This window comes from Phyllostomus discolor, chromosome 13, assembly GCF_004126475.2.
Source record: "Phyllostomus discolor isolate MPI-MPIP mPhyDis1 chromosome 13, mPhyDis1.pri.v3, whole genome shotgun sequence".
NCBI classification, from domain to species: Eukaryota; Metazoa; Chordata; class Mammalia; order Chiroptera; family Phyllostomidae; genus Phyllostomus; species Phyllostomus discolor.
In genome coordinates, this window is record NC_040915.2 from 15,654,366 (window position 1) to 15,670,403 (window position 16,038).

The following is a 16,038-nucleotide window of genomic DNA, read 5'->3' on the forward strand; positions in this document are numbered from 1 at the left end:
CCCTCACCTGACCCCAACAGCAGGAAGAGGATAGAAGAGCCTGCCATTTGCTCAAGCTGCCTGGGGTAGAGGATGAGTACTCCCCGACCCAGCCTGAAGCCTGGGACTGCCACTCCCAAGGCCCCCCTCCAGTGCGGCCCTGGGGACTCCCCCACTACCCACAGCAGCAGCAGCAGCAGCAACAGCAGCACAGGAGAAGCCCCAGAGGGAACCAGCAATGAAAACTGCCTCCAAACTGCACAGCCTGAAGGTGGGACCCCAGGCTCTTCCTCTGGCCACAGCTGGGACTGACAGGGGGTGGCTAGGAGGGTCTTCAGTTTTTTCTTAAATCATATGTACTTTAGGCTGTCCACTAACAAGAAGCATTTGAAAAGGACAAAAGTCAAGCCAGTATAAATTTTAAAATATTTGAATAAATGAGGCCTAATGAAACTGCCCTGGGAAGACTGGGGCTGAATTATTTAGTTAGATGGTTGCTCCTCTTACCCACCTTCATTTTACTGGACTTTATGACCTTGAGGGTTCCCTTCAACCTCAAGAGCCCAAGAGTGCAAGATCTGTTTGCCATTGCCTTACAGAACTAGTGGGGAAAAGAACTGCGTGATTTATAAAGGCAAAAAAATATAGGCACATGATTTAATTACCAGTCCTTGAACTGATTTATTTTCAGCAGCAACAACAAAGCCATACAGACCATGACACAAGTCAAGTGATTACTCTTTAACTGCGGACAATGAAGAGGAGAGAGAAAGAAAGAAAGAAAAAGAAAAAAAAAAGCTCTGACTTCATATTATGGCTTCAAGCCAGACTGCAAAGAAGGAATCTGTGAAATTCAAGGTCTTGGAGTCTATTATTTTTCTTTGCTATTATTTCTGAAACAAGACCTGGGAAAAATCAATTCAGGTTCAGAAAGAATATTACTTTAATTTTCTACATAAAATTATCAGGAAGTCTGAGTTAGAAGAGGAGAAAAGACAGATGACTGTCACCCAAATAGAAATTAAATGAATAAATTAAATGAAGCAGAGTACATTTATATTACCAAAACTCTGGTCATGAGACAAAACACATCTTTTGGCAAAAACTCCTAAGGATTTAAAAAACAAACCAGCAACACAATTGATGAGGTAATGTGCCTGAAAATAAACTTGCCCCTGGAGTATTAGAAAATCAGCACTAGATAAATCAAATCATCCATTTTATTGTTATGTAAATGCATTCTTAAAGCTTTTAATTAGACTTCATCCTAGAACATGTGATTTTCACAAACAATTTATATTCCCTGTTTTCATGTAACTGACATATGATTTTTGAAAAATGAGGAAGCTCTTGGGAAAGTCGTTCTGCCTACCACTGATGAAATAGTGATTTTTTGTGTGTGTCCTACTTTCGGGGTAGGTTTTCCACCAACCATAAACGCAATCTGCCTCTACTTCCATCTCTACCAGACGTCAAAAGAACAGCAAAGGAATCCAAAGAAGTCGGTGATAACACTTGAATGAGTCTTCACTGCAAACATTTAAGTGGCTCCCAGTCTGGTGGGACTGTTTCATTCCTATTAAGGTTTTGGTATTTTAAGGGACTTTAGTTTTTATTTTTCAAGTTCTTTTCCTTCCCACTTGGTTTGCAGAGGCCCTTTCAGAGGTTTTTCTGGCTGAATCGCTGGCCTGGTGAGAATCAGTTAGGAAAGTCTGTGGCTGTGTGTGTGACACAGACAGATGTTTCCTTGACTCTCGCCCCCTTGCTAGGTAAATGCCATTCCAGCTTCTGGGTGGAGAATCAGATAAAGTCGGGTTTTGGCATTCAATTCAATCGAATTGTTGAGTGCTTACTCTGTGGCCAGAGCATGCTAGACATTGTGTCCCCTTACCAATGTGCTCTATGCGGAGAGCTTACCACCTGGAGATAAAATAGCTCTATTTTGGGGGGAAGGGAGCACACACTACACCTATTCTCATTTAGATATACAGAATTCATGGGCTGCCCAATTGGGCAGGGCTATCTCCTCTTGGTTAGGACTTATTCTGAATTTCTGCTTCCCGAATCAAAGCTCATCCTCTCTGTATCTCATTCCCTTTTGGTGTTGCTCCCAAGTGACAAGAGCTGATCCATGTCTGATCCATGACCTTTCAGAGCTGGAAGGGATCTCATAGCACATACAGTTCAATGTTCTTGTTTCTATGGGGGAACAGAGTCCTGAAATGTTCAGTTCAGTAAATGTTTATTATGCATCCTCTCGGGGCCAGTGAGTGTGGCAGCACCTGGGCTTGCACATGCAAGTGAGGCAAGATTCCTGCCATGATTATGTTATCAGAATATCATTACAAATAGGTAATTAGAATACTTCAAGTGCAAAGAGAGAGGTATGTTTAGGCTATTGTGGTGCTTGTGAAAAGGACAGAGGGGAGCGCTTTTTGGAGATGAAGTCTGTGCCAAGTGGCAAAGGATAACATGGGATTGTCAAGGTACATGTCTGGTTAGGAAAGGCATGGGGACCCTGAAGGGAAAGGCCTAAGCAAAGACATGAACAGACTCAGTTTGGTGTTTGTGCACGAGTGTGAACTGCAGGGAACTCAGATTGCTGGGATTATAGTGAGGTTGAAAAGCAGGCAGAGGGCCTTGCATGTCATTTAGGGGCCTTGGACTTGATCCTGCAGGTAATGAGGTTGGGGTGGGGAGACAGGTAGAGTGGGTGTGACAGTAAAGAGTTCCAAGCTGAGACATGGTTAGATTTGCATTAGTTGAATCATCATGTGAACCATGGAAAGTGGATCTGATGATAGATCTGAGGTAGGAGGGCCAGTGAGTCCAGGACCCTGGTCCTCTCTTCTGAGCCCAGGGTTCTGCCTCCCACACCATGTTGTCCCCATGGCCTCAACAGGAAGCACATGCCTTCAGAAAGCCCTCGGTCATTCTCTTGGTTTTGCAGGCTATTCTGCCCAATGTACATCCATTTCTTCATCTGATGGTAACAACACTTCCGTTTCCTTTTGGGGGAACAATCCATATTCTATCCATACTCAGTCTGAGCTTTCAAGGGAGGCTGACCACTACTCCAGGCTCCAGGATTTTTGGTATCTGACCCAGTTCTAGCTAATCAGTATATTCTGTCCTCCTAGGGAAGTGTGGCTCAGTGATGGACATGTGACCTGGGACAGGCCAATGAGACTCAGTTCCACCATGGATTTTTCAGTTATGTGAATCCCTTTTTTGGCTTAAGATCATTTCATTAGCTATTGCAAAGCTCCTAACAAACATACCAAGAAACATTTCTGAACGCTTCCTATGTCTCAGGCATTGTTTCTGGATGGACTCTACATGGAGATGCCATGTGCTACGGCATGGGTGGGGACCAGGATATTTGGGGATGTATATCTAATGGATGACTGTTTTCTTCGGCCAATCCTGAAAGCCAGCCCTGACCTCCAGATCCAAATGATCATGGCAACATAAACTTACTAAAAATATAGCCTTGTGAAATTACTGAATTTCTCTGGCAGGCGGGATGGGTGGACATACAAAGGTGAGGCATAGGGGACCTCAGTGGCTTGCTCTCCTTCTGTGGGTGGTGCCTGTGTTTATCTTATCTAAATCACAGCCCCTGATACTGAGGGAGCCACTCACTGATTCCTGGTTGATTGAAGGGATGACTGAGTGAGCTCCATTCTTAATCCCCCTACATTGTAGTGTGAGGTCTTAAGGTGCAGAGCAATTGTCCTAAAAGGAAACAGGAAGTTGAGTTTTCTTATTCAGATTATCCCAGGAAGAACAGATGCTGAGCAAGGGTATTTGGAGAGACAGGACCAACATCAGGCAAGATCGTAAGGAAGGCAGTCAAAGTTGTCTTCTTGCCTACCCCTTGACTGCCACAGGTTGACTAGAGAAACATTTAGAAAGCCTTGTGAGGCACAAAGAAGAATAAAAATATTGCCACAGTCCCATTATGCAGAGCTAATTACTGTTAACAGTTTTTGTGCATGACTTCTAGGCTCCTTTCCCATGTGATGCATTCGTGCAAACCTATAAATGCATGAGCACATGGGAGACATCTGGGGCACTGGATCCTGCCTCTGTTGCTGCACAGGGTATCTTGAGCACTTCTCTTCTATGCATAGCATCCTTAAGCAAGCTAGATTAACCTCCAAACTGTTCCAAGATGCCTTTATCTAACTCCCACATTTCTAAGTGTGTGCCAGCTGCCTGAAAGCAGTTTTCTCTTGGCTACTATTCCAGGGAACATCTGCTGGCTGCCTCTTTCTCCTTCTCCTGCAGCATCCAAGTGATCCACTGACCCCAGAAAAAGTACAGGGCCAGGATCAGGGACAAGCCCTAGTGATAGGATGATGGAGAGGCACCTAACTTCGAACATGTATGCAATGCTAGTCGCATGGTCATTCATATTATTGTTGTTGATGGTGATATATAAATGTGATCTCACCATACACGTCCCTTAGAAATGCCCTATGGCTGTCCATTGCTTTTAGGATAACCACCTACATCCTCACCAGCTAAAAGCTCTGGGTAGTTTGGTCCCTGGAGACCTCCCTGGCACCATCTCCCCCACCACTCTTGAGGTCTGGCCCTTCTTCCTTATTCCCTGCGCTGTAACTCTGGGACCTCAGGGCCTCTCTTCTGCCTTTTTGGACTCTCACCCCAATCCTGTTTGACTATTTAAAATCCTAATCACCCTTCAGCCCTGGCTCCATCAACACTTCTTCAGGGAAGTCACCCTCGGGATCGAGATGGGGTCCCCTGTTTTTTGTTCCTTGCAGTTGCCCTTCACTGTTCTCATTGCACTCAGAGCACATTTGCGAATGCACATCAACCTATGTGATTGCTTGCTTGAGTCTCCATCCTTCCTGCTAGACTGCAAATTCCACGAGGGCAAGGATAGTGTCTGTGCTGGGCCCTGCTAATTCTCAGTACCTAGCTCGGTGTTGAGCATGCAGTAAGTGCTCAATAAATCAGCGAAGGAAGAAATATACCGCCATGATTGTCATTCGGGTGGGGGAGATGAGGGGTGTCCGGAGACAAGAGTCAACTTCATGGCTGTCCCTTTCTTCTTGACTTTCTTCTCCTGCCACCAGCTCTGTTGATGTCTCCTGCACTCTCTGCCCCCCTGCAAAGCTCCAGAAAAATGCCAACCCCCTTCACGTGTTCTCCCTCCTCTGTTTCCTGGCTAGAGACGGGAGGCAGGAAGAAAAGGAGGCAGGGCCATAGCATTTTGTTTCTAAAACACACAAATGTAAATCCCTCCCCTGAATGCCCAGAGAGCCCCGAGTCTACCAGAGCAAGTGGAGACTTGCTCACAAAATTAACCAAGGTATGGAGGCAGAAGAGATGAAGGCTCTGCTGTGGGAACCCCATCAACTCAACATCTTAAAGCCATATAGACCCCTGCCCTGCTTTTTCTAATTTACCAAGTGAGAAATTACAGGAGGAAAGTAGCTACTTGTTTTCCCACTCCCTGGCTGGAACTCTGGTTTCCTTTGGAAAGGTGATGGTGATTACTAGGTTAACACCTTTCTAAATAGTGCTTCCCAAGTAGGGTGAAGGTTTTCCCATCCAGGAGCTCACGGAATGGTGGTACAATGAACTGGCCCGCTCCAAACTAATTTTTGTTCTTTGTTGCCAAATATCAGTTGGACTTTGTGTTTCTGAAGCGTGTCTCCACCCAGGCACCAAGAAGGATCACATCTCCCATAACTCCCAAGGATCTGTCATGGCTTTGAATAGTCAGTTCTAGGCTTGGAAACCACCAATGACTTTTTGGTTAGAGAAATTCAAGTCCTTTGCCTGATGTCCAAGTCCCTCCTGGTCCAGGCTCCCTTTCTACTGTCCCCTTCCAGAAGGTAGCTCCGTAGGGAAGTTCCACTGGGATATACACCATCCCCCCAACTGCAACTTTGTTGTTTGGGTTTTTGGAGTGCTGCTGCCCCTGCCCAGAATGCCTGTCCTCCTCTGCTCCATGACTGAGTGCCACACACTCATTCCTCTGGGATGAGACAAGCCCCAACTTCTCTGCTAACGCCTTTCCAGCCACCTCAAACAAGAGCCAGCTGCCCCTCCTGCGGTCTCATTCACAGGGCCTCTCAGCAGCACTCAGCCTTGCTGCTGACCTCTCTGGTCCCTTTGTCTCTGATATCCACCTGTCCTCTGCCTCCTTGGTGGATAAATCCTTCTCTACCCAACCACTAAAAGTGGCATTTCTCCAAGGATGGCCCTAGGCTCTCCCTCTCCTGTTTATTCTATGTGCAAATGACTCACAAATTTGTATCTTCAGACTAGATATTTCCTCTGTGTTCTAAACTCTTATATCCACCTCTTAGATTCTCAATAGTATATCACCCCCAGCTTGCCGAAAACTAATTTATGATCTTTCCCTGTTCCCGACTTCCCTTGCCTTCAGTCTTGCGCCTTCCTGGGTTCCTTCTCTCAGTGAATGTTATTACCTCCCATCCCAGCACACAAGCCAGAACTCTGGGCGTGCTTGTTACAGATACACTTAGAGGTGCCTACCGGAGGCCACGCTCTGGCTTTCATTCTTGTTGTTGTATTGTCTTTGTTCTCTGCTTGAATCTGACCTCCCTCTACCAAGACTATGAGTTCCTGGAGAGCAGAGGGTCTGTCTCTTACATGTCACACCAGGCCTTAACTGCAGCATACTGCTGTATTCCTAGCAGGTACTCAATAAATATTTACTGACTGCTCACGCGGCCATGGAGCAATCTGTAATGTGCAAACAAGGTAGATGTTCAGAGGGTGAGAGAGGACTGCTCTTTGATTCTGTAGTGTTGCCTATTATCGGATGCCTGGTTTGAGTAAATGTAAAGGATTTTAAGGTCTCTTCCTGCTTTTAAACCTGTGATTCTGGGACAAGGTGTGTGTTTTTAAACCAGTGGAGAGCTTAATTTCAAGCTTAATGCTTCTACATTGTCAGATGCACGTGCAGTAATGGAAGGGCTGGATTCAGAATAGTAATTTTGTTCCTCATAAAGTAATGTTGGAATAGGAAGCAAATATCTTTTCATTGTTTTTTCAAGCATTATGGTGCAACACATTAGATCATCTAGATGAAATAAAAGGTTGAGTCCTTTCTGTCTTAACGTGAAGGGTTACGTAAGGTGAAAGGGCTACAACGGAAATGAATTATGAAACTAACCACAGACATAAGGAAGTGTCAGATTGATGGCATTTGTTAAGCAGTTACAGGCATTTTAATATGAAAATATCAGATCAACAGATGTGAATTTTATACCTAATTATGAAAGGTTATTTTTGGGTGGAAGAATATTATTTAATTTCAATGATTTAAAATAGACTTCTGTTCGATTCCCAGTCAGGGTACATGCCTGGGTTTCAGGCCATGACGCCCAGCAACTGTACATTGATGTTTCTTTCTCTCTCTCTCTCTCTCTCTCTCTCTCTCTCTGTCTCCCTCCCTTCCCTCTCTAAAAATGGATAAATAAAATCTAAAAAAAAAACCCCCAAAACCCACAGAATTCTGCATCTTAGAGTTCCTGCTAATTATACATTTTTATTTTTCACTTCCAGCTGACATCCAATGTATTAGTTTCTGGTGTACAGCATAGAGGTTAGACATCTATATAACTTACAAAGTGATTCCCTGATAAGTCCAGTACCCACATGGCACCGTACGTAGTTATTACAATATTACTGGCTATATTCATGAGGGATTTTTTTAAAAAGTGGGATCTTGAGTTAACTGAAATGATACATTGCATTTTATATAAGTTTAGGGAACAGAGGAGAATCTAATCCAACCCCATATCTAATGCTCTATCCCTTATACAGCAGGTATGCTAGGGAGAATCAGGCTGTCCTTGAATACCTCCAGTGACGAGGTGTTCCCCACTCTATCTTTGAACACATCTGATTATTAGAAAGTTTTTGTTATGCTTGAGTCCAAGTCTTGCCATGTGATTTTCACCTGTTTATACTCACTCTTCCCTTCAGCGCCACGCAGAGGTCTGAGGACTGGTCCACACGGAGACTGCAGAGGACAGCGCCCAGGTTCCCCAGAATCGTATTTGTTGTTCATTCTTTCGACGAGCCTCTATGTGCCAGACACACTCGGAGAATTGTAAAGTCACAGTAATGTCTCCAGGGCAAGGGCCTGTGTCTCCTGTGCCCCCACAGCACCAGGCACGTGTCAGCATTCAGTGGCTGTTAATTGAATGGAAGGTGGAAGCCGTGACTCTGAACTGGAGATGCTCACAGTCTGGTTGGCAAAGTCAGACATAGAAAATATGAATGGTAAAGAAAAAACAATAAATCCATGAGAAAATACACAAAATGATATCAATAAGAAATTAATGGAAGGTGAAAGCCAAGTGGCCAATAAATGTCTGACATGTCTAACATGACTAGCAGTCAGGAACATGCAGATTTAAGTGACAACCTACTATTTCACACTCATGAGCTTGAACAATCTGAAAAAGTCTGACCATATGAAGAATCAGTAGGAAATATGGAACAATTGGAATAATACCTTGATGGAATGGATAATTGATAAACCAATTTGGGAATGTCATGTAAAATTAAAAGCAAGAAACTCTGACCCAGAAATCCCATCTCTAGGTGTACACTGTAGATAAATAATGGCATGCACACAGAAAGAAGCGTGTACAAGGAGTGGATTGCAGCACTGCTACAGTAGCAAAGAGCTGTAACTAACCTAAATGTCTATCAGTGAAAGACTGGATAAACAAATGGAGCTCTATTCACCGACCAACACTGACCACACAGCAGCAAACCTGAATGAACGAGGTCACATGTATAAGCATGAATCCTAATTAGCTAAAAAAAAAAAAAGCCAGTCAAAGAGGGCCAAGTTTAGTATTTGCACAAAGATTTAAAACAGCCTAAGCAATATTATGAAAATAACCATACATAATGAAAATATGTGTGAGAATGATAGATACCAAATTCAGGGTAGTATTTGGCTATGAGGCCAGTGTAAGGAAATGTCACTGAGAAAGAGCAGACAGGATGCTTCTATTGTATTTGTGATGTTTTATTTTTATTTTTAGCTGGGTATGGTTTGCATGGATTTAAAATATAAGAATGTTTGACAGTAAGAAACCCTTTGCCACGTTTGTACGTTAGCTATAGCTGATTGGATCAGGTGGATACCTGACTAAGCTAGACTAGATTCTTGTAGATATCTGAAACACTTTTTTTTTTCAAGAAAAAACACAACAATAATTATATGGCAGAATGGTGAAATATAGCTATTACAGATCTCATTCTTTCTTGCCACCTTCTGCCAAATACCTTCCCAGACCCGCTCTGCAGGAGACACAGTCCTAACAAATGATACATAAGCAACAAACAAACAGATTGATTATATTTTTCCTCCAGTGTTTTTCTGGGGGGGTTAAGGCAGTTTTTACAAAAGGCAAAACTCAAGCTTTAGAGGGATAGATTTTTTAGGGCAAGGGCCTCTCTGGATACAAAGGGACAGGTAGCGCCTAGGGGCTCTGCATTTGCACTGATGGGCCTGGAGTGTTTGGGTCCTGCAAGAACTTGGGTGAATCTTACACTTACATTCCTGAAGAGTACAGTGAACTTTTCCATCTGAGAAAGCCTATAGTTGAGTGACATGTTTCTGATCACAAGAGCCCTCAAATTTATATTTTCATTCGCTAAGACAATCTGACGTGTGTGTGTGTGTGTGTGTGTGTGTGTGTGTGTGGAAGCTTTGAAGAATAATGATATTGTGTCCAAAATAATCTTTAAGAAAATCAAATAATTAAGGTGATTTGCCTAAGGACCCCTTTTTATGGCAGCAGCCCCCATCGATAAATGACCCCACTCAGAAGGGTGGGTATGGAATTCACGTAACAGTCTGTTTCTTTGCAGGAATTGTTTCAATATCTCCCACGTTGCTGACTGTCACTTGGGACGAAGAAAACTGTAGAATGTAAGGGAGAGATAGAAGAGGCTTCTTGGAATCAAATAAAATAGCCTATTAGGTCAAAATGATCATACGAGGAGTCCCTGTGGACGCTGCATTAAGTATAGCTTTATGGAGAATACAGATTGAGGCAATTAGTCCCTTCCAATTTTATGCAAGCAGTAGCAATGGGAATCATGCCAAGAGGGATGATTAAGGATTAAACAACAGCATGGGAACTTGATCAGAAGCTCTAAAAATTTGTTGCCAGTACCTAATATTTCTCCATCACCACCTACTTGATTGTGAAAGGCCGGGGCCCTTCTCCTGGACCCCACCCCTCAGTCCACTTACTGCTCGAGGGAAAGTTGAGGGAGAGGAGGATTCTGTCTCCACCAACTTCTAATAGGGAACACAGCCAAGAGAGGCAGGAAGAAGCATGCTCATTTCCAACCTTTTTGGCAAGCTCGTGGGAGCAAAAGCCACTGCCAATTCTATTTTTTAATACAGATTTAAAAAGGGTTGTGTCTACACATGCAAAGGGAAGTGCACAGTGCACTGTGTTAATTTAAGCAGCACAATATAGATACGTGTGTGTGTGTGTGTATATATATATATATATATAGTAATTAAAAAATAAAAGCCCAACCCTTTGCCTGACTGTCCAGGTTTTTGGCAGTGGTGTTTTTTGTTGTTTTCTCACATGTGGTCGATCCAAGTGGGGCTGAGAGACTGAAGGGTCACAACTGCTTCTGGGGTCATGTGTCAGCTGCCCAGCTCCACATTTATCACCGCACCTGTCCCAAGCGGGGCCAGAGACCATCTGTGGGACTTCTCAGTCTGCAACTAGGAAAGAGAAACTCCTTTTCCTTTTGGAAACAGAGGCAAGTTCCTCGATGTAGCAGACCCCGATGTGGTTAACACTTTGGCAGTCTGAGTTGGGTAACTGTCAAGAAAGAGGAGGGGGGTGAGGGGGAACAGGAGCGGGAGTGAGACCAGAGGGCACGTGAGACCCCTTCTCTCTCCTCTAGTCTGTATTTACCGTGGCTGCTTCCCCCACAATATTTAAAAAAGCTATTTGACATTTTCCATGAAAACTTGTCCTCAAATGATCATCTAGAGAGAAATATCCCTTTATTTAGTTTGTATTAATTTTAATAGCCTTTTGATATTCTAGTCTTTTTAACGGACAAAGTGCCTTGATCTTATGTCATCACAAAGAACGTTGCAATGAGCATCCCTATACCTATGCCTTCACATGCTTGCCAGTTTTGGTCAAGTTCTTGGAAGTAAAACAGTTTTCGTCTCTTTTAAGTGCCCCACGACATCCAGCCATGCTCAGCTGAGTAATGAACACAGGGCACGTGCTAAACAAGAGGCAGTGTTGCACCACCATTGGGGCACCAACTGCCATCAGCCAGTCCCAGCTCTGCAACTCAGGGTACATGTGACCTCTTGTAAGTTGTTTAACCTTTGAAAACCGGAGCTTATCATCTATTCAATAGAACAACAATATAACATTTTGAAGTATCTATGTGTCAAGTACTATCTTAAGTGCAAGACTTATTTTTTCTCAAACAACATTATGAAGTAGGTACTGTTAGTAGCTTGTTTTACAGATGAGGGAAGTAGGCACAGAGAGGTTATGTACTTTGCCCAAGGTCACACAGCTAGTAAACAGCAGGGCTATGATTTATGCCCTGGAAGTTTGGCTCTAGAGACCATCTTTTGTTTTATTTTTAAAAATTTTTATTGAATTTACTGGGGTGACATTGGTTAATAAAATTATATAGGTTTCAGGTGTATAATTCTATAACACATCATCTGTAGATTGTATTGTGTGTTCACCACACTAAATTAAGTCTTCTTCCCTCACCATTTATCCCTCCTTTATCCTACTCTACCTGCCCCCACTCCCTTTCCCTCTGGTAATCACCATACTGTTGTCCGTGAGTTTTTATGATTTTTTTGGCTTAATCCCTTCACCTATTTCACACAGTCCCCTTCCCTCTGACAGCTGTCAGTCTGTTCTCTGTATCTATGAGTCTATTTCTATTTTGTTTGCTCATTTTGTTCATTAGATTCTACATATAAATGAAATCATATGGTATTTGTTTTTCTATGACTGGCTTATTTTACTTAGCATAATACTCTTCAGGTCCATCCATGCCATTACAAAAGGTAAGATTTCTTCCTTTTCTTTCTTTTTTTTTTCTTTAGGGCTGAATAGTATTCTGTTGTGTGAATGTACCACAGCTTTTTACCACTCATCTACTGATGGACACTTGGGCTGCTTCCAAATCTTGGCTATTGTAAATAATGCTGCAATGAATATAGGGGTGAATATATTCTTTTGAATCACTGTTTTTGGTTTCTTGGATGTATTCCCAGAAGTGAAATCATTGGGTCACAAGGCAGTTCCATTCTTAATTTTTTGAGGAATCACCATACTATTTTCCACGGTGGCTGCACCAGTCTGCATTCCCACCAACAGTGCACTAGGGATCCCTTTCCTCCAGATCCTCACCAGCACTTGTCATTTGTTGATGTGTTGGTGATAGCCATTCTGACAGGTGTGAAGTGGCATCTCATTGTGGTTTTAATTTGCATCTCTCTGATGATTAGTGATGTTGAGCATCCTTTCATAATGTCCCCTCTGGCAAAGTGTCTTTTTAGGTTCTTTGCCCATATTTAATTGGATTGTTTGTTTATTTGGTGTTGAATTGCATGACTTCTTTATCAATTTTGGATATTAACCCCTTATTAGATGAATCATTGGCAAATATGTTTTCCCATTCAGTGGGTTGTCTTTTCATTTTGGTGATGGTTTCCTTTGCTGTGCAAAACTTTTTACTTTTATGTAGTCCCATTACTTATTTTTTCTTTTATTTCCCTTGCCCAGGGAGATATATAAGAAAAAAATATTGCTATGAGAAATGTCCAAGATTTTACTGCCTATGTTTTCTTCTAGGATGTTGATGATTTCGAGTCTTACATTTAAGTCTTTAATCCATTTTGAGTTTATTCTTGTGTGTGGTGGAAGAATGTGGTCTGGTTTTATTTCCTTGCATGTATCTGTCCAATCTGTCCAGTTTTCCCAGCACCATTTATTGAATAGATTACCTTTACTCCATTGTATGCTTTTGCCCTCTTTGTCAAATATTAATTGACCATAAAGGCACGGGTTTGTTTCTGGGCTCTTTATTCTGCAAGGACAGACAGACCTATATGTCTGTTCTTATGGCAGTGCCATGCTGTTTTGATTACTATGACTGTGTAGTATAGTTCGATATCAAGTAGCATGATTCCTCCAACTTTAGTCTTCTTTTTCAAGATTACTGTTTCAGAATATTTGTTCTAGTTCTGTGAAACACAGCATTGGTATCTTGATAAAAATCTGTAGGTTGCTTTGGGTAGTATGGACATTTTAAAGATGTTACTTCTTTCTGTGCATGAACATGGTATATGCTTCTACTTATTTGTATGCTTTTTAATTTCTTTTTTCAATGTCTTATAATTTTCTGGGCACAGGTCTTTTACATCCTGGTTAAATTTATTCCTAGATATTTTTTTGTTGATGCAGTTTTAAATTAGATAGTTTTCTTAGTTTCCTTTTCTGATAGTTTATTATTGGTAATATACAGAGCCCATCTTTTAAGCTTTTCCTCATAGGGGACTTGCAAGGTGAGAAGATGGGTAGAAGTGGAAGGAGAGAGGGAGAGACAAAGAATTTAGCCTGGTGTGCGGCCCCCAGGGAATTCATGAGCCCTGGCTACAGCAGAGGTATGAGGCCTTTTCTTCCTCCTGCCTTCCTCCTGCCTCCTAAGAACAGACAAGCTTGCCTACCGGATTTCCTTAAGATTTCTTTTCCATGAAGAGGAAGGCTGGGAAAGAAGAAGCATGTGACTCTGGATATCTGTTAAATCTTTTAGCCCAGGAATCAACAGAATCATGGGAATATGTTTATTACTTAGACTGGGAATCAAATGGGACTGATTAAGGAAGCTGAAATGACTCTGAAAAATTAAACTTCCATCTGAGAAAGCCAAAACAGAGGGGTGGAGCTAGTCACAGAACATGACCTCAGCTAGGAACAAGGGACTGTCAGGCCTACCATCTGGGGACATTCTTTCCGATCAAGATGTTCGGTGACGTTCCAGAGGGTTAGGCAGGGCTCCTAAGGGGTGAGGCCAGCTGTTCCTGGGTAAGTGCTTTACAGGCATCGTCTCATGTAATCCTCACAGCCGCTGTCTGCGGTAAGCGGGATTATTAGCCCTGTTGAACCAGGGAGGAAACCAAGGCACAAGGAGGATGTGACAGCCAGGGGCCTGTGCTCTCATGCATCAGAGCCTGAAGGGGAGGCACGAGTTTCTCCCACAGAGAATGCAGGCAAGATGGGTCCTGGTGGCAGAGAGGGGTCTGGGTTCTACGCGGGCCACTGGGTGGCTGACCTTGGGCAACGCGCCTCATCGTTTCAAACTTCTGTGTTCGTGTCTCTACACTGGGCATAGTAATGGTGTCTAACCTGTAGACAGAGGGGTAGATGAGGCAGTTGGGACAGAACACTGAGCACACTGGCCGGCACATGGTTAGCACTCAAAAAAACATGTTAAGAACCAAAAAATACAGATTTCTTTTTTTTCCTGGCATCAAAAATCACAATGATTAAAATTAGGCCTTTTGCATCTCAATTGTCTTTGTTTTATAGAATCATGAGTATCCAAGTGTCTCTTGCCCAGGAAGTGGAATGAATATAGTGTAGACTATGTATATGTCATTAGTTCTAATAAAGCCATGGCCACTGTTACAGATTGATTATTTTTACTAGCAACTTGCTGGAGCCAATGTGTGGCTTCAAAATTGCTGTTTGTGGAACTGTGCCATCCCTGGAGTGGGCATCCGACCATAGTCTTTGAATCATTAACAAACCTGAGAAATCTAAGGGCAATTCACAGAAATAATCACCCTAGCAAGGACAATAAACTCTTGTTTGGTCCTCACTGATGGAAGAGTTTGGTAAAACGTCTGGTGGTGAGAAGTCGAGCTACCAGAAATCTTTTTTGAAAGAGAAACAATGTTTCATCATCACACAGTGATAAAAGGGGCTGCTGATGGGTCCTAACTGTGACTTGGCTCGGGCCACGCGTCCAGTACAGCAGCCTGTTTACTCACCTCAGCCGTCCTGTGAGGCCGACAGTGGCATGTATTCCCTTTAATTAATAAAGAAACTGAGGCTCTCAGAGAGAAGTGACTTGCTGGTATGTTGGCTTCTCGGCTATGCTTTTCCCTGACACTTTGTTAACAACAGATACAAATATTGCAAAGTCCCTGTGAATAGTTGAACAGGGCAGCCAAAAAAGTTCTAAAATGGATTACTTAAAAATTATTCTACACATAGTTACAGTTTTTATTGTATGACATGATGACAAGTGGTAAGTAGTTTCCTGGCTTAGTTCAAATCACAGTTTTTCTCTATTATGTGCTGTAACGACCTTTTAAAGTGTCGCCTGTCACAGACACAGAGAACAAACCAGTGGTTGCCAGAGGGAAGGGGATGGGGCGAATGGATAAAAAGGTGAAAGGGAATAAGAAGAACAAACTTCCAGTTATAAAAGAAGTAAGTTGTGGAGTGTGTCGTACAGCACAGGGAACACAGTCAATAATATTGTAATATATTTGTATGGTGACAGATGGCAACTAGACTTATTATGGTGGTCACATCATAAGGCATATAAATGTCGAAACACTATGTTGTACACCTGAAACTAATATGTCGAGTATACCTGAATTTAAAAAATATAGGCTGTGCTCCTTTTTGAAATCCTGAGGCAAAAAGGATAAGAAAATAGATTTGATGACACTGTGCCCCTACCAAGCAAGCTTCCCTCTGGGGCAAGCTGGCCCAGAGCTGGGGAGTTCTCCCTCTCACACCCTTGGGGAGACTCGTGCAGGGCGGGTCCCTTGCCCCCCTGGCCTGAGTGCCTACCGGACACTATTTAGCCTCCTATTTCTGGGCAGTGGGAGATAATGAAGACAACTACTGTACTTGAAGTTGTTACAAGAGAACACACTGAGAGAAAGATCACCCTGGAACTAAGACCCTTAGATTTCCAAGTCAA

General features: G+C 42.8%; 1 protein-coding gene across 1 annotated transcript in view; it reads left to right on the forward strand.

The window, feature by feature from the left end:
• The window catches only part of LOC114510312 (ferritin heavy chain-like), a 55,580-nt gene that overhangs the window by 216 nt on the left and 39,326 nt on the right, over nt 1-16,038 (forward strand). The window contains 1 exon segment of the mRNA XM_036014482.1: nt 133-250. Within this exon segment, the coding sequence (XP_035870375.1) occupies nt 133-250 (118 nt within the window).